Here is a 19,062-nt window from a genome sequence, read left to right as displayed (position 1 = left end):
AGACTGCAAAGTTCCTGAATTTTCGTCACCTACCCCCTGAGACGCTGCGGTGGCGTACATCCATTCAGCCTGAAGCTACCCATCAGTGCTCCTTTGACAACCGTGTTTCGGACCGGCTACGGCGGAGTTATTTAATTATTATTATTTAATTTTTACATGCAGAATAAAATGCTTTATGACCTCAATAACCATAATTATATGTAAGTCGACTAATAGGTCGTTGTAGACGAGTGAAAGTTAAAAAAGCTAGTACAAATTTAATAAGTTTAATTTTCTTTACTGGACATCTCAAAAAAAAAATATGGGAGCTACTTCGCGGACGTCCCTAAAAATATCTACGTTTTATCAGCTATCCAACGAGGTATAACAATCTAGGGTTTTATTTAAACTCATAGAAAAAACTTAGCTTGTTATGCTTCATGGGATTTAAAAATAATGGCACTTATTAAATCTAATTTATTCTTTGAACTTAGATAACTAAATAAAACAATAGATGAGTACAAAATAACATGTCCACCTCTGTTTTGCGCACATTGTCGAACTATTTGCGGAATCCACTTTTTACTTACTACAACCAGTTGTCAAAGTCCTTATTTCATTCGCCGCATTAATTATTCTTTCTTTCAGAACTTCAAGTGATGAAATTTAGCTGGGCTCATTGTAGACGAGGCTTTTCATGTGCCCCACACATAAAAATCCATGGTGGTCAGGTCTGGACGTCTGGCTGGCCAAGGTAAAGGCCCACCTCGCCCAATCCATTTGTTGAGATAATTGGCCAACATGCTGAAACCACATGTCTTGAAGTAGATTGAGTAGGAGATCCTCCAGTAAGTCGCCAAGGTCAACGCTCAGGAGATTTTCGTAGTCTTCGCCATTTAAATTATCGGAGAGAAAGTAAGGCCCAGTCGGAAATGATGCCCATCCACACATTCACGCGGAATCTACGTTGATACTTCTTTATTCTTTTCTTATTGGGATTTCCTTATCCTTTTGGGGCCCAATAGTGAGCGTTGTGCTAATTCGTAATCCCATCTTTATCAAATTTTGATTCATCAGTTGACAATATTAATTTAAGGAAATTCGGGACTTCCACATCAGCATTTAGCAAAATCTCGCGGGATCTCCTTCTTCGATAGCTTGTACTGGCGTGTAATGGTATGGGTATAAGCCCGCTGTATGTACTATAAACCACACTTTCTGGAAATTTTCGATAAATTCTGTCGAACACGCTCACAACCGGCACTCAAGGGCTGAGATAGCGCCATAATTTTTAAATCCTATGTAGCATAAGAAGCTCATAGAAAGACTATGAGTTTAAATAAAATCCTAGATTGTTATATCTCATTGGATAGCTGATAAAACGTAGATATTTTTAGGCACATCAGTTGCTATTTTTTTTTAGATATCCTAAAGAGAAAATTAAACTTTTTAAATTTTGTACTAACTTTTTAATAATTTTCAATCGTCTACAATGACCTATTTAGTTAACTTACTTACAATTATGGTTATTGATGTCATAGAACATCTTATTCTACATGTAAAAATTAAATAATAATAATAACAGTCACATATTTTAAAATATCTAATTCCATAGCCGAAAACACAAAACCTTTCTTAACGAAAAGCTGCAGACGGAGGAGATTGAAGGCGAGTCTCCCGCACCTAAAAACGGGACAGATTGTACTCACTGCTCCTCCAGGTTGGGGGTTGGGTACAGCTGACAACCCTACATGGAAAACAACTTGTTACGAAGTCACAACAGGAGCCTCGGACTGGACGGATAATACAACGACGAACCCGGCAACGACAAAGGAATAACGATTTGCGCATTTTCTCATGGAACGTGCGCTTCCTGTACATAGATGAAGCTGTTGAGCAGCTAGCCGATACCCTGTCCCAATATAGGCCTGATGTAACAGCGTTACAGGAGATGCGTTGGACAGGGACCGGTTTCCTGGAGAAGAACCGCTACACCATATATCATAGTCACCATTCAGTAGACCATGTACTCGGAGTAGGTTTCTTAGTCAGCCAAAAAATGAAACCTGCTGTTATCGGCTTTGAAAGCATAAGCGAACCCGTTCGCACTCTGCACTTGCGAGGCAAATTTAGGAATATAAGCGTCATTATCGTTCACGCCCTACAGAGGAGACTGTTGAGTCGAAGAAGGATACTTTCTACGAGGCAGTAGAACGAACCCTCCAAGTCTGTCTCAGATATGATATCAAGATCATACTTGGGGATTTTAACAGCCAAGTAGGGAAGGAGCCCGTATTCAGGCGGTACTTTGGCTCCCATAGCTTACATTAAAATACAAAAGATAACGGACTGCGGATTATTCAATTAGCAGTGCCACAAGAAATGGTTGTTGGAAGTACCTGGTTTGCGCGGAAAGCCGTCCACAAATATACGTGGGCCTCTCCAAACGAGACCACTTTCAACCAAATTGACTACGTGTTGATCGAACGCCGCCACCTCTCAGCCTTGTTGAATGAATTGTTGAATGTTAGAACATATAGAGGCCAATATAGACTCGGATCACTATCTCGTTGGCATGGTACTCCGAACTTGAATAACAACACCAGCCAGAATTCCCTCTGACAATCAGGTGAGAGTTAACACAGAAGCCACCCACAACACAGTCCGTCGCAACACTTATAAGAGGGAAATGGATGCCGCAATAATCGCAGTCAGCAGAGATCCTGGAGATGAAACATTAACAAATGATCTTCACAATCACCTGAGGAACGTCATCTTAAATACGGCCACAAACATACTTGGCCCCAGCCGCAAAAAGAGTCGGAACGGCTCGTTTGACGATGAATGTAAGCTAGCTACGGAACGGAAGAATGCTGCATACCGAGTAATGTTGCATTCTCAAAGGACGCGGGCACGCGCGGAGACTTATCACGAACTCTGGCGAGCGGAGAAGCGACTTCAGAGACAGAAAAAGGAAGCCTGGGCGAACCAACAAGTCTGTGAACTCGAAAAGTACAGGGAGCAACCGCACTAGACGCGCAAGTTTTACCAACTAGTCAGCAGGATGAGCCTTACCCACCTCGATGTTCATCCTGCCGAGACAAAGAGGGAAATCTGATTTCCGACAGAATGGGCATATTGGAGCGATGAGTTGGGTACTTTGATGAACTACTGAACAACCAGAACATCGGCGAGTTGGAGGTCCCGCCAACTGAAGACGACGGACAAATACTACCACCACCAAGTATAGAAGAAACAGTCCGCGCAATTTATCGGCTTAAAAATCATAAGTCGCCAGGAGCCGATGGAATTACAGCCGAATTGATTAAATATGGAGGCGACCAATTACACCAAGTGGTTCATCAACTTGTGCTCAAAGTGTGGGACAGCGAATCAATGGCTGATGACTGGCAAAGAGGCATTATCTGTCTCATACATAAAAAGGGAGATATCACACAGCGCAGTAATTATAGAGGTATCACTTTGCTGAGTACCATCTATAATATATTCTCCTCTATTTTGCTAGGCAGGATAGCCCCATACGCCCAGAACATCATTGGCCCATACCAAAGAGTCTTCACTCCAGGCAAATCAGCAACAGATCAGATTTTCTCTGTGCGGCAAGCGATGGAAAAACCGTTGGAATATGGACATCAGTTGGGCCATCTCTTTATCGACTTTAAACCCGCCTATGATAGCATAGCCAGGGGAAAACTGTACACGGCCATGAGAGCCAGACAGCTTTTAGGTATATCGAATTGGTGGACCTCGGCGCAAAACCGGGATGTCTAGAGATCACCACAGGTCCAAACCCCAGGTGGTCATGGAAGTTTGTGTTCGTCATTGTGTTGTCCCACTGCTGTAGGTACATTACCTGCATTACATGAATGTGATATCAATGAAATACCAATGATAAGTGACTGCAGATTATTCAGTTAGCAGTATCGCACGAAATGTTTGCTGGAGGTACCTGGTTTGCGCGGAAAGCGGTCCACAAACACACATTCATTTCAACCAAATTGACCACGCGTTGATTGAACGCCGCCACCTCTCAACCTTCCTGAATGTCGGAACATATAGGGGGGCCAATATCGACCCGGATCACTATCTCGTTGCTCTGGGCTCGAATCAGGTGAGAGTGGATATTAAATCCATCCACAACAATGTCCTCCGTAACACTTAGTCCTGTAAAGCAGATGAACTCTGTTCCCATCATTTTCAGTGTCCCATCTTTCTTCTTCACACAGACAGAAGATATTGCCTTGCTTTTGCTGTAACTTTATATACCCTGGATGTTTCTGTGGTTTGTTCTATTTCTTCACAGAATTCAATGAAGTTGTACCGTTTTGGCTCCCTTATCGCGTTGCTACACGTAGTAAATGCATTCTTGCACCTCAACCAATGTCCGGTGGTTTTCTAACGTTTTCGGACGTCTGTTCTCATTCTGGCTTGGTTCCTGTCCCATGATGGTATATCCCTTGATGACTTAACTATATTAGCCGGAAATCCGGTCTTATATGTGGCGATTTTGTTGATGTCTTCCACCATTATTGCTAGTTCTTCAAGTTCTACTTCCCTTTTTAATCCTGCCCTTTCAGCCTCTATAGCCTCCAGATTCTTTATGTCCGTTTGTTTGATATTGCTTTTAAGTTATGGCTAGTAGTTAAGTATGGTGGCTAGGAAGTCCGCCGTGCCATAGCTCTCCGTAGCACGGCAAATTCAAATTTATTGACTGAGGCGATCAACTACCAGTGAAGCTTCTTTGGAATACAATTAGTTGTCCCCGAATGCAAACTACACAATGACACGGTTTGCACAATACCCTGGTTCGGGGCAGGTGTTTTCCGTAACGATCTTGGTAGACAAGGTGCTTTGCTCCTGGAGAGCCACATATTGTTGACTCCCAGGGAGCTACACTCCGCGTCCATCTATCCTGCCCTCTATTGCTTGATCGTCGAGAATGGACAATAGGAAACAAAAGAATGATTTTTTTTAAATAATTACAATTTATTATCGACTTTACATGTTATGTGCATCCTTAATCATACTTAGTTTGGTCTTTTCTTATATCTATTTATTTCTAGAAGCATAAGTAAGATTAACCTTTGTTTAATTTTGAATCTTGTACATAATTTATTATTTAATTTTCTAGATTACATTTCTAAGGATCTAAGGATCAACTCAGTGCCAACTACCATAGAAGCTCTGTGGCATTCCAAAATTCTTTGCAGGTGAGAATGATGAAAAGTTCTGTTGCATGAAAGACGTAGAATAAGCAGAATTATGATGGAATGGAATATGATGAGGGATCGGGCTTCCCAATGTTGTGGCACTAGTCTGGATGGTGTCTGGTGGAGAAATTGGGGCAATAGGACGTGCACTAGCAGCACTAGTAGTTACTGCGGTGGATGTGTTCCACGGTGAATAATTGTTATCATTGGTGTTGCCATTGTTATTGTTATTGTTGTTAGAGTGGTGGCTTTGATGGCTAGTGTTGACTTGCTGAACATTTGACTGCTGTTGTGCTGCGTCCTCGGCTTCTTGTCCTTGTAGGTGTTCGCTACTGTTACTGTTTCCAGAATTAGGACCCATCATTGTTACTAAGCTGTTAGGGGTTGGCGGAAGTTGCAAGGAGATGGTATAGTTGGTATGATTGGTGGTGGGACTATCGTTGCGAATGGTAGTTTGATGAACGTCAGAACTCAAGTTGGAAACATACGGCGTGTTCATAGAGGGCATGTTCGAAATAGCAGAGGAGTGATGGTGATGGTGTAGAGGATAACTTGGTGTAGGGTTATGAATTTGATGCGGAGGAGTTGGTGCTGTATGGGATGAAACCGCATGCATATGCGATGAATAGAAATCGTGAACCTGCGAGGTAGCTGTGGGGAATGTTGACGGTTCAGGTAGCACCTGCCCCGCCATAAGAGACGGGTAGTTTCCAACAGCTGACGGGTTTCCGTAGTGGATTGCCTGTGATCCAGGCATAGTAGAAGGGTACGATGCAGATGATCCCGAGCTGAGTTGTTTTCGTAACCTAGCCCGTCTGTTGCTGAACCAGACTTGAATTCGTGCTTCAGTGAGTTTTGTGCGCTGAGCTAGTTCTTCTCTTGTATAGATATCAGGATATTGAGTTCGTTCGAAAGCCCTTTCCAGCTCATCTAATTGAATTGCTGTGAAAGTAGTTCGTGATCTTCGTTGCTTGCGCTTCAATGGGATCCCCGGTTCACTATCACAGTCCGATAGTTCACCATCAGATGGTTTAATTGAATGTTCCGACCCTGGAAAATTACGTAAAATTAAAAACTTATTAATCGATATTTAGTTAATTGAATAATCTGAAAGTCATGATCGCCACTATTAGTAGTACATCATGTCAATTCATCTCTTGCTTTTCATTGTGTGAATATGCAAATCATGCATTGGTCATTTATTACAATTTGGTAAGATCTGTGTCTTGCATAGATGGATCCATTTCGTGATTATTGCTATTAGAGAATGAATGATTTCAAGAAAGCTTACCAGTCTTTTTAGTGTCATCGTCATTTCCATCACGACCACGCAATAGGCGCGAAATTGCTGATACTGATGGTGCTGTGGCACGATCGCATATGCCCTCTTTGATTAGTCGATCACGTATTTCCCATGAAAATATTCCTGGATTTTCACGTTTGTATTCCTCGATGCGAGTTTCAACTTCGGGGGTGGCAACACGTGGTTTAGATCCGCCAATTACGCCGGGACGTATTGAACCAGTTTCCTTGAAAGATAGATTGCGATTGAATTATTGTATTCCGATTTGTAATGCATGAATAAAGTTGGCGAGGGAGCGCCAAGAGATTATATTGACAGTGCGAACTAAAACATTATTTTAAGAAGAAAACAAATAGAAATGGGGAGAAATGTATTTGTAGCTTCCTTTCATAATGATCAATTCATCTAAGATAGTACTAGGTTTTCACTACTATGATTGTCCAGATTAAGTCTCTAAGTATCTGACAGACTTGGAGATGATCACATCACACACGTAAATAGTGTAGAAGATTATGGCTTTATTTTTATGCGAAACATACTAACAACTTCATCATTTCTTACCTGGTATCTGTTAAGAATTTTCGAAACGCAACCATGACTAACACGTAATTGTCTGGAGATTACGCATGGTCGAATACCAGCCCCAGCCATTTCCACGATTTTTAAACGTATATGACTTGGAAGGGGTCGCCCATTGATGAAAACTCCGCCCAACTGATTAACTCGACCCTGACCGGCAGACATGTCACCTGGGAAAATTGAATTTTTCAATAAATAGTGGATACAGGTGTTATGGTTATATAAGTTATTTATGTAGAAAAATGAAATCTTAGGTTGTTAGTACGAATAGGTGGCTGATTCTTTATGGTCGACTAAGGAATTTACAGCATACATAGACAAGCCGAGCCTTAGTCCTTCTAGTCATATAGATGAACCCTCAGCAGAGAGACATTGAATGCAATATCTGTCTATGCACTTTAGATCTAATGATATCAAATGGGCCTAATAAAAGCATTTTCGAATCTTCAAGTTCTGAATTTTCTTTAGCTTGAATGAAAGAACTTGCAACGTTGGTAATTGTTCTACAAATGATCAAGTCACACGATCCCCACTTAGTACTTCAGAAACTACTGACTTCCAAGTCTCTTTTTCGAAGCACCTTGCGAGACCTTTTCTCCCTTGGAGAGCGTCTGTAATTCATATTTCGGTGATAGGTTACACATTTTAAGTCATTATCTTCCGATTTTTGTTCATGTGCACATGAACTCCTACATAATAAAAACCGATGAAAGGTAACAAACATTTATCGCCCCGTGAAATTTATTTTTGTTTAATTTGCTAAAAAATCACAAGAAATTTTCAGTCATGATTACACTTAATGTCAGATATTTAACAGAAGAGAAAATTGATGAAAGAAAAAGGTGACGAGATGTTCGTTTTTGATAGTTTTATGTTACCAGAGAAATTTTCCTACGTACAGAGTAGAGAACTCAGTAATTTTCAAGATGTTTTTGTTTATTGCATTTTTTTTAAAATAATTAAGGAGCTTTCACATCCGGTGCTGACGTAAACGCTAGCGCATATCTAAAGAGGTGAATCTTTTTTTCTTGAGTTATTTAAATTGGGGTAATGTTTTCGTTGCTGAGTACCATCTATAAGATATTCTTCGCTATCTTGCTAGGCCGGATAGCCCCATACGCTCAGAACATCATTGGCCCATACCAAAGAGGCTTCACTCCAGGCAAATCAGCAACAGATCAGATTTTCTCTCTGCGACAAGCGATGGAAAAACTGTTGTTGCACCATCTATTCATCGACTTTAAAGCCGCCTATGATAGCATAGCCAGGGTAAAACTGTACGCGGCCATGAGGGAATTCGGTATCCCGACGAAATTAATAAGACTGACTAGGCTGACCCTGACCAATGTGCGAGGCCAGATAAAAACAGCAGGATCACTCTCAAGACCATTCGACATCAACAACGCTCTACGACAAGGAGATATCTTATCATCCGTCCTCTTTAACTTGGCCCCCGAGAAAGTGATCCACGATGCTGAGGTAAATGCAAGAGGTACGATCCTCTTTAAGTCCACCCAACTACTGGCCTATGCTGACGATATCGACATCATGGGAAGGACCACCCGAGACGTACAAACTGCCTTCAACCAGATCGAGCAGGCGGCGATTAGCGCGATATCTTGGGCTGCACATCAATGAAAGCAAGACAAAATATATGGTGGCAACGTCAGCACCGAAGACGAGTCAACCAACAACATCAAACCGGGAAGAATAAAGATAGGAGTATATAACTTTGAGACCGTTGACAATTTCTCTTATTTAGGGTCGAAAATCACAACCGATAACAGCTACAATGATGAAATCCGCGCACGGTTGTTGTCAGCCAACAGAGCCTATTTCAGCTTACAAAAACTTCCGCTCGAAACGTCTCACCATAGAGTCAAAGCTCTTACTGTACAAGACTATGATCTTGCCAGTCCTCATGTATTCCTCGGAAACTTGGGTTCTTAGCAAGAAAAATTGCGAACTCTTGGCCGCGTTCGAGAGAAGAATCCTCCGAAGAATTTTTGGCCCCCTACATGAGGATGGACAAATCCGTAACCTACACAATGACGAAATCTATGAGCGATACCATGACCGCCAGGTTGTGGATAAAATTCGGCTCAATAGGTTACGGTGGGCGGGTCACTTAATCCGTATGGATGAGGATGATCCCAACCGGAAAGTCTATAAGCGCAATATCTATGGTAGAAAAAGAAGACGAGGCAGACCCTGCCTAAGATGGAGGGATGGCGTAGGCCAGGACGCCAGACAGCTTTTGGGGATATCGAATTGCTGGACCTCGGTGTAAAACCGGGATGTCTGGAGTTCCTTGTTAAGGCAAGCCTAGACCGGATATCGGTTGTTGCGCCGTTGATGATGATGATTGTTGCCGATTAACCACACACACAACTCTCCAGAAAAATGTCGCAGAATATATGAATATGAACATCTAATAAACATTTTGTTAGATGACATCGAGTGTTCAGCATTGCTATCTTAATGATTTGGTTGGTACCTACCACATGTATGCTTGCCTATGTTGCGCCGCATGAGGCTTGTGAGAGAGCTCCATAAGCTCAGAGCGGAGTTTTGGCTTCCGTCAGTTCGGACCCAGTATTTGAGCATGGATATGTCTGGAATTTGCTACTTCCTGATTCAAGCTGGCTTTTGGCATAGATCTTGGCTTCTATATTGGGAAAGCGCTCCCCTATGTTAATATAAATATGGTTTTTCTTCATGGTTAGGTGCGGCTAGGTCCTTTTCCATGCTTTGTTGCAGAAAGTTCCGAAAGTTTTAACTTTACCCTCGTAACTGAGCGCAAGAGCAATGTTGTTAAACGATTGTCATAGAACAACCTCAACTTGCTATTCAGAGAGCCACGTTTTGGATTTAATTTCATTTTCCACTATACTCGAAGGGTATGAGGAGATGATAATTGACCAAATAATGCACTTTGACCTTTGCGTTTTCAACGTTCACTCCATTTATGGAGTATAGGGCATCCACACAATTTCAGGTTTCAATGATGCTGAGTTTCGGTTTCATTATCATCAAACCTAATGTTGTTCAAGTGATTAGCCTACAGCACCGGGACATCACAAATAAGAACACAAATATCACAGACACCCGGGTAATGTGACCGAGAGGCTGATGCGTAACCATGTCAATCACCGCACTCGTTCCTTTTTCTGATAGATGAGCCTTTATTTAAGGAAACATGTGTCATCTGCCTAATTGAGGTATCTAAAGTAAATCTCTTGACGGTGCGATGGTTGAGTTGGATGGAACGTCAGTTTCACGATCCCGACGTCGTGCTCCGGGTTAAAATCCCGGCTATAGTCATGGATGTTTATGATTGTCTGCAAGGGTTAGTACAATGGGCTTATTGAAGGCCTGAGTCCTGGAACTACGGTTCCCCCTGCCTGCTAACGATGTCCGTTTCGTTTCCGATGAAAGAAGAAATTGGGCATTCTTCCTCCTTTTTATCCTTTCATAATAATGGTAATCGTTGGCGCATCAATCCAATTGGATTAAGGCCTTGAAGTGTGTTAGAGCACTTCATTCAAGACCCTAACGGTGGACTGCAAAATTATAGTACCCTATAGGAAGCAATGTGGTCAGCATTGGGCTCTCCCGAGATTATTACGTTGATTTGACTCAGGTACTCAGTAATAGCTGAGTCGACTGGTATCACATGTCAAATCACGATACAAATCTCACTGCCACCAGTGAGATTTGAACCGTAATCTTCCGTATGACAGCCTTGTGCTCTAACCACTCAGGTATCCGGGTACTTTTTAAGCCTTTGTCCGGTAAACTAGGCGGGCCGGCCCGTCTAGATCGAATTTGATACTCTTCTTGGTTATCAGAGTTTTGATCCTACTGTAGTCGATAGCTTCTCGAATCACGCTATAGCTGCTTCAGTGGGTTTTTGGCTCGCCTTCGACATGCTCACTAATTTTGAATATTGAGCTCTCGTCAGCACGAATGACAATACGATCGGAAATATCTCTTTTCCAATTTTTTCACAATAGGTGTAACTCCATATAGTGGATGCTTTCATTTGGGAAGTGATTGTAGAGTATTGTGCGACTGATCAAATGTAACAATTAGTCTCCATTAGCGTGGGGCAGCGTTTATTGTGTTTGGTAGTCTACCAGTACTCAGAATCAACAGGGCAACATTATCGGTTGTTAGGATTGTTCCGAGATATTCTAATCGTTATGTTTTTCGCAAGTTGCTGCCATTGACGGTGAGATTGTCTTTTTCATTGGGGTTGATTTTTAAAATTTCTGTCTTTCTGTTGTTTGAGATTAATTTTATTGTGAGGCACTAGGAAAAGATATTCTGCAAAGAGCAGTGCATAAGTGGCTGGACGATTTATATTCTGCGTGATATTATCAATAAGAACCGAAAGGAGTGCGAAGAAGGTGTATCCTTTAAACACTGTAGCACCGAAGAAGGGAACAAGTGGTTCCCGAAATGTCGTTGTTTGAAGGATTAATAAATATTACAAGTGAAAAGAAAAGGCAAGTCTTAATTATCCATAGTAGTTTATTCGCTAGAAACACCGCGAGATTACACTTAGGTGGAGTGTCCTTGTTGAACAGCGACTGAGACACAAAGCGGTTTTAATATATAGAGAGAGAGCAGTTTAATCCATCATACTAGGTACGGCATATACATACCTTGCATACCTACTCTAGAATTACGAATAAAATGTAGAGAGTGCGAAGGTTTTCAAGATATTTCTCCATCAGTAACTGGAGACCGTGTAGTGCGTTGGTAATTTTGAGGTTTTTGACAAACCCGGCCTGGTTCGTGTCAATTTAAACGGCGTCGCGAATACATTTGTCATGATTGCGTTAACAAATTTTTATGGTATGGGAACACAAAACGATCGTTTTTTTAAATGTGGGCAGTGCTTCCGAAAGTGGTGTATGAATAAGTTCTTTCATTGAAATCTGCTCACCATCTCGGTTCCTCGATCGTTAAGCAACGTGTCGTTCTTGTCATTGGCGGTTTATCGGGGAGAGAGGCCTTCCTTCACTTGGACATTTACTTGCACATTGTCATTCTAAAGTAAAGTTCCCGACTTACTGGATTTGGTAACCCGAAGGATTGCTTGGCATGTATTTTTGATTTGATTCTAAGTTTCGACGCTTGTCGGTAGCCGCGTAAGTGACGTAATTTCGCCTATTTTCTAACACCTTCTTACGTCATAATTTAAATCGCTGCGGGCCAATGAGTTGACGAGGTTTCAACGGTGACTAGGTTCGCAGGACGGCAATCAATGTTGAAGTGTCAATATTTCGTAGGGAACGACTTTGCAGTCAGCGACTTGTGAGAAAATGTCTGTGTCTTATATTACAACATTGAACAAGTTTTCTTGGTCAGCCTGGCCCGGGACCTTTCACCAAGAGAGCAGATTAAGCATAGTGGAGTAACCCCAATTTTATTTTATTTATACCTTCTCCTAATCTCAGCATTTTGTTTTACCATAATCTTGGAAGCAGTAATACCAGTCAGTCTTATTAGGAGAACGGTTTATTAGGAAATTAAAAACTAACTAATTGTGGTAGCATACTGATGTACATACAAATATAAAAATTATATTGGGCGATTTCAATGTGAAAATCGGTATTTCCCATGCTAAAACTGCTGTGATATCGTATGAACTGGGGAATGTGAACGGCAACATAAAGCGCCACTTTGAGGCATGTCTCAAACGCAACTTAATAAAAGGGGCCAAAAATCCTCTCACAACAAAGTTTCATAAATAAACATGGGGTTTCCTAGGAAAACAAAAAAATGAACGAAGGACATCTGCGTTATCCTCACATGAGATCAAGGAGAAGATCCCATACAGGAGATATAAGACAGTTTCGAAACAAACTGAAATAGTTTATATATAGAAGAGAATACCTTCAACGAAGACAGTCTAGAGGAAATATAACAGCAAGTAAACGGGGATTTATGATGATATATGGTAAAATCTCGTTAAAAGAGGAGGGAGCAGGAGGAGAACGAAGGCAGAAAGCTTGAAGTCAACTAAAAGAACAGCGCCGAGATATAGATTGTTTATAGTCCAGGTGGTAAACTCCATCCTGCTCTGTGCAGTGCCCTCGTACAATATGCAAAGGCTAAAGATTTTGTGCGGCCTGCAGAAAGGTAACATTAAATATGGGCTCTATCTTTAAAACCATACCGGATGATGCAGCATTCGTCATTGCGGGAATGTATTTACAGATGAAACGACAACTATTTACGAGATTAGGAGCGAGGATTTGGAGGTAGATGCCAATAGTCGTTGAACTTTCAGGGTGATACCTACCGTCAGAGGGTGTCCGCCGAGGAAGCATGGACATTTAAATATAACCTTAGTCAGTGCTGCATAAGACATGGAACATATATCTATTGTCCAATTGATTATTTTATATGAATGCTAAGGATAAAGTGGAGCCCTAAAAGCCCTGATGACATCCATTCAACATAAACGGAAAAAGGCGTAGAAGTCTCTGACAATGACTGGTGAATATCGGGACCGAGCTAAAGTGCTCTAATTTCACTTGAAGGTGTAAGATCTTTAGCTCGCTGGGTATGGTTTATGATCGTATTCCCTTGAAGCCTGTCAAGATACTTCAAGAAGACACCGCGCCAAAATACCGAAGTCGATTCTGTACTACATTGAAAGAGGAAAATGGGATTAAACGAATGGATTGACGTTAAGCGCAAATACCACTGAAGAACGGATTTCAAGCAGAGGATCAAGTAACACAATGCTGCTGATTGAAAGAAAGCTGAAAAGAGGTCAAGTGATTCTTGATGACGATGGTGACGGGAATCCTATTGCCTGAAGTAAAGTAAAATCAGGGTTCGTTGAAACCTCGTATAGAAAAAAGTAATATGGCATATAACAAATGAATGATATAAAGACACAATAAGATGGGACACGGTCATTTACAGACATTAAAGAAGTTACCACGTTGTTGAAGGTAAAATAAATTGAGAGTGTGGAGGGGCAGGGTAATTCATATAGGGAAAGTCCTTTCTAAAAAGAAGGTATTTGGTATATTGGACATGTGTCGCTGCACTGGCAAGGTAGAGACCTGAGATAACCAAACGTGGAAGATAAAAAATATACAGAACAAAGCCTTGATTAACTCCAGAGGGAGAGAGGATAGGAATGTGCAACCATAAAAACTCTTTAAGATCGTTTAGGGAGGCAGGAGGCTATCCACTTGATAATTGATGGCGGAAAATAGGATAAAATGAGTTTGGGATGGACTAATAATGGTAATTGTGTAGAGCAAAGGACTTGCTGGAGCTGAAACTCATTTACAGAAGCCAGTCTTCACATGGATAGAAGCTTTACAAGGAAAAGGATGCTGTGTCGTAAGCTTCTTCGCACTTCAGGTCGCAAGTTAGGTTAAATTAAGAACTATGAAGCTAGCTTTTTGCAGTTCGCTAGCGTGGCTCTATCTAGATTTGCCGTATCATAGAAAAGTTTAATTTGGAACAAGACGGATGCTAGTCTATCAAATCTTGTCTTGATGTTAGTATGAGTCTAACTGGAATTGCCCCTAGAATATTCTCTACGGAAGCTAGATAGTTTTCTTTAGAAGTAGCCTAAAACAACAAATTTGCGTTGGTGCCAATATGACTCGGAGTATTCAAGTCCTTGTCTTGAATATTCTAGATAGTACCACACTAGGTTCTAAATAGGTTGAGATAGTGAGAGCAATTCAAGAAAAAGGAGACAAATAGAGAGGGAAGGAGCCTTCAACAATGCTAGCAGAGAGAATGGGAGATTTAAGGTGCAAAAGGACAACGTTAGATTTAGGACTTCAGATAAAGTATTAATTATTTCTTCATGCAGATGAGAAGTCAGGGGCAAGTGAAATAAACATAGAAAAGGAATGGTGTTGGGGACAGACGCATAAATTAACACAATCTTATATGGAGGTAGAGGAGGAGAAAATTGTTTCAGTCCAATGGAGATAATTTTGTGAACGCATTTGCGCAATGCTGTCTGGTCCTTACTAAAATGAAAAATAAAAGACAACTTCAGGGCTTCCGAATTTAATATCTTATGAAGTCAGCTTTCCGTAATATTATAACTATAATGCTATAATTCCGACCCAAATAAGCTGAAAGCGGATAGTTAGATTGGTAAACCCTTCTATGTTTTGTTAAAAGGCTTATATGCATAAAGAGATCAGTTATTTAGGAACCGGTTAAAGTTAGGCTAGGGAGAGATGGGGCTTTGAAATATACCTGCGAAAGGTTTCTTTATAAGGTTTGATGAAAGTGACCTCCTGACAGAAAGAAGGGTTGACAAATGTTTTCTAGCTCGGCCTAAAACGATATCAGCTAATCATATATATCATCTTCATACATATATCTTGAGGATGCTACCAAGTTCAATGATTTGGCGGGGAGGCTACCTTCAAACGAAGGCCAGTGATAAAAGAAGAAAGATGAGTTGCGACGAAGCGGTACCGATGTCCTCAGTTTGATCGGGTACGACATAATGCGCGCTTTATGGATTTTGTCTTTCCGGGTTGCCGGGTCGTTCCTTGTTGGTGAAGGTGCGTTGTCTACCACATATCACCATAGCTGAGACGAAATTGGTGAAGGTGAAGCATTGGCTGCTTTTTAATGTTTTGTGCTTACAAAAAATCTTATTGAAATGGGTATAACCCCTGTCTGTCTATCTGTCACATGTACTGCCTTTGGAAGTCGCTTACCCATTGGGACGAAATGCAAAGGTTTCTAACTTATTTAGTATGATGGTGGCAATGTATGGACGATGTCGAAAGACCCAGTTATGGATTACCTTTTATTCTATCAGACTTGCTAATGGATCATTCGACATTCTTGTTGGGTTAAGGTAATTAATGCCTCTAGTTTATACTGGATAGATGCTATTATACCATAATTCCGATGTGGGAGTCATATCATGCGGCAAACAATGCAGTGCGGCAATCATCATATCCGCAAGCGATGTTTGAAGAGAATTTCACATGGATATCCAGGGGATAAAGGCTATTTCCAGAAATATAACATGAAATGATGTCCTATAATATCTAAACTTTGGATGAGTTAATTATTTCAAGGATTGAAACTGTTTTCGTTTTCCTGTTTTGTGCGAATGTACTCTCTCCCCGTCTCGAGGAATGATAACTATTACTTCACTAGACTACACAAGCCGTCAGAGTTGGACTACTGAAGGTATCTTTCAGGCTTAGGGCATTCAGGTTGACACTCTTATCCTGACCGATAAAGTATTGAGGTATTTTTTTTATTTGATAATTTTACTAGATATCTAAGGAATCTGGTTGGTTCAAAGTCATTATCTTAAACTCCACGCTAGCGGAAATTTTGAATTTTTGGGATTATGCTGGGATAGGCCAAAGAAGTAAGCCAAAAATTATTATACTATTTTTGGGGGTTGAAATGCAGAGTCTTCAAATTTGTAACAATCGTGCTGCGGTAGTGTTTATAACTCTTCAACATTTTTGAACTGGGATACCCCATTATCTTAGTTAGTTTGCTTGTTACACCAAGTAAGGGTTTTCCCTTTTATTCAATATGATATCATCTTCAACATTGTATAAAATATTGTCCGTAAAGGTTTGAATGGGCAAAATATCGACAGAAGTTATACGTTTAATCAAGAGTACAATAGCAATTGGAGTACAAATATTCTACCAAGGTGGCCCTAATGAGCGAGGGTAGGCCAAGGGTTATATTTTGAAGGCAATATTCCTAAATAAACTTTGTTGTTAGTTAAGTCTTGATCGGAAGGGATAATATTGATGTATCAAATATGAAAAGTTAGGCGGTTTGGTTGATTTCATTGTAAATATTGATGACATATAGGATTATTAGTTAGACATTGAAGCCGATACGAACACAGACATCATAGTCTAGAGAATGGTCTATGGTGGATCCTGTCTGCTTATTTTTTAATTACTCCGCTACTTGCGTCCTGTTTTCCCTGCATTATTCCCTTGAAATATAGAATTCTGCACTTTTCACTGCGTTGTTTACTCTAGAGGGGCTTGTAGTTTTTTTTAAAGACATTTTAGCTCCATACAGCTTTTCATCGATCGATTGATACGTTAAAGACAGTACTTGCTTGGATTCAAGAAATACCTAATGTATTGTCTACAGTTGACTGGGGTTTTATTAATACTTATAATAAATGAATTGGTTTCTTCATTGGAATAGCCTCATCTTTCCCAATTCTTGAATCACAAGCCATCTACTAATCCTTTAATCCTATTCATTCCTATAATAAATGCAACCAAACCCAAACAAACAAAAGAAAATGTTTTTAAATATTTACTGGAATATTTGCAAATAATTGCCGTATTATCACATTGAAACCAGTAGTGATAATCTGAGGATTATCAGGATTAAGTATGCGACAACTCCCTCACATTTAACTTTCCAAAAGCCTGGGTCAGGTCGGTTTTCACACCCATTTGACTTCCATAAAGGTATCATAGCTCAAACAGCCTGCCAAACATTGACCTTTAATCCTTTCACTGGAAACTATCTGAGAATTTGTTGCAACGGTGGATGACTTGTATTCGCGGGTCACCTTTTCTACCCTAGAAGAAAGTCGAATGGGCACAATTATGTTTACGAGCGTCCTAAAAGTTTTATTAGAGGTTCTATTCCTTATTTTCTGTAGAAGTGAAATTTCTTGATTTATGAGAATACTTAGGGCATTCCATCGTTTGGTCAAGGACGCGTAAGGTTTTAGGAAAGTGCATAGTAACTGATAGTTATTTTAGTAATTGCGCATCGTCGGTAGTCTTGACTTAAACAGCGCGATCTTAAAATTGCTTTGAAATGAAGTAGTAAGGTTCACAGGACTGCTTATCTATCTTCAGTTCTCAAAATGTGGATATTTCAAAAAAAGTATGTTTTTGCCTTTCTAGTAGTTCCCATACAGGGTACAGAAACTAATGCATCCACACGGAATCTTATGCCAACATAGGAATTTTTCGAAAAACATCTTTTAAAATCTTATTAATATTTACCTTGAAATGGATATCCATTGAAGCAGGGTCTGTGATGCATGGTTCCGAAATTGGTAACAGTCATCTTTGTTTATACCATCCAATAAGGAAGCTTTCCCTCTTCACTCGTTGAATTTAACTTGTCTCTTGAAAATCCGTACTTTTGATGTGTGCACTACCAAATTTTCACTGATTCACAATAACACTATTGATGGTGCGCAACTATGAAAACTAGAATCTTTTTGTGTCTTACACTTTCACTTCAAAATATCCTTTTAATTGCAGTTTGGTTTGGGTTGGAGTACCTCACGATGTATGCTAAGACGTGCTCATATGGTAATGATAACACCGAAAATTACTCTTAGATCCGTTTGAATTTCCTTACCAAAAAATTTTGTAAAATCTTAGGCCAAGAAACTAACTCTCCTAAAAACTTCTTATTCCGATCACGTCAGAGTGACTTCCTAGACTGGCTCAATATCGAATCCAATCATCAAGATCTCGACTTGACTTACCTCAAAGTCAAGTCATCAATCATTTTCTCGACATCTGTACTAGCACAATGCAAAGTGTTCAAGATTCTAGATACCCATACAGTAGGGAGGTAGTGGCTTCCATACTATGCCCAATGGTTTGAAAAGTAACTCGACTGCTTCTATTGGTGAGACCCGCCTTCAAGTTACTGTTGTTAAGATGCACAATCTATTTTGCTCATGTTTTCACAGAAAACGCTCGTCTCCGCCCCACTGTGCATTTGAAACGTATGAAAAACTAAATTGAATAAGTTGGTCCGCCTCTAGATTTTTTATGGACCCCACTACCAAACTGCTAGGAGGTGTGTTTCTGGGATGCCTATTGACTGGGACCTATGTGGTTTTCACTTTATGGGAACCGGTTGGTCGGAGAGAAAGGCTACCTGTAATTTAGGTACCAGGGCTACTTGTTTTTTTGC

The 19,062-nt window shown here is 40.5% G+C and overlaps 1 protein-coding gene across 1 annotated transcript; it reads right to left on the bottom strand.

Moving 5' to 3' along the window:
• Window positions 1–5,015: 5,015 nt before the first annotated feature.
• LOC119661155 (segmentation protein paired) lies at window positions 5,016–18,560 on the bottom strand. The gene is made up of 4 exons (XM_038070367.1): window positions 18,132–18,560; window positions 7,075–7,262; window positions 6,502–6,739; window positions 5,016–6,260 (listed from the first exon to the last, which is right to left on the bottom strand). The coding sequence occupies exons 1-4, from the start codon at window positions 18,193–18,195 to the stop codon at window positions 5,161–5,163; spliced, it is 1,590 nt and encodes a 529-aa protein (XP_037926295.1). The 5' UTR covers window positions 18,196–18,560; the 3' UTR covers window positions 5,016–5,160.
• Window positions 18,561–19,062: the final 502 nt, after the last annotated feature.

This window comes from Hermetia illucens, chromosome 1 (genome assembly GCF_905115235.1).
Source record: "Hermetia illucens chromosome 1, iHerIll2.2.curated.20191125, whole genome shotgun sequence".
Lineage (NCBI taxonomy): Eukaryota > Metazoa > Arthropoda > Insecta > Diptera > Stratiomyidae > Hermetia > Hermetia illucens.
Note: the sequence above shows the minus strand (reverse complement) of the source record. Positions and strands in the feature narration are given on the sequence as shown.

Bases quoted from the DNA above. Each gene is read 5' to 3' on its own strand.
- LOC119661155 (XM_038070367.1), bottom strand. From the start codon at position 18,195: ATGACTGTTACCAATTTCGGAACCATGCATCACAGACCCTGCTTCAAT. The intron at 7,263-18,131 runs GTAAATATTAAT...CAATTTTCCCAG, and splicing joins CAATGGATATCCATTTCAAG to GTGACATGTCTGCCGGTCAG. The intron at 6,740-7,074 runs GTAAGAAATGAT...CTATCTTTCAAG, and splicing joins AAATTCTTAACAGATACCAG to GAAACTGGTTCAATACGTCC.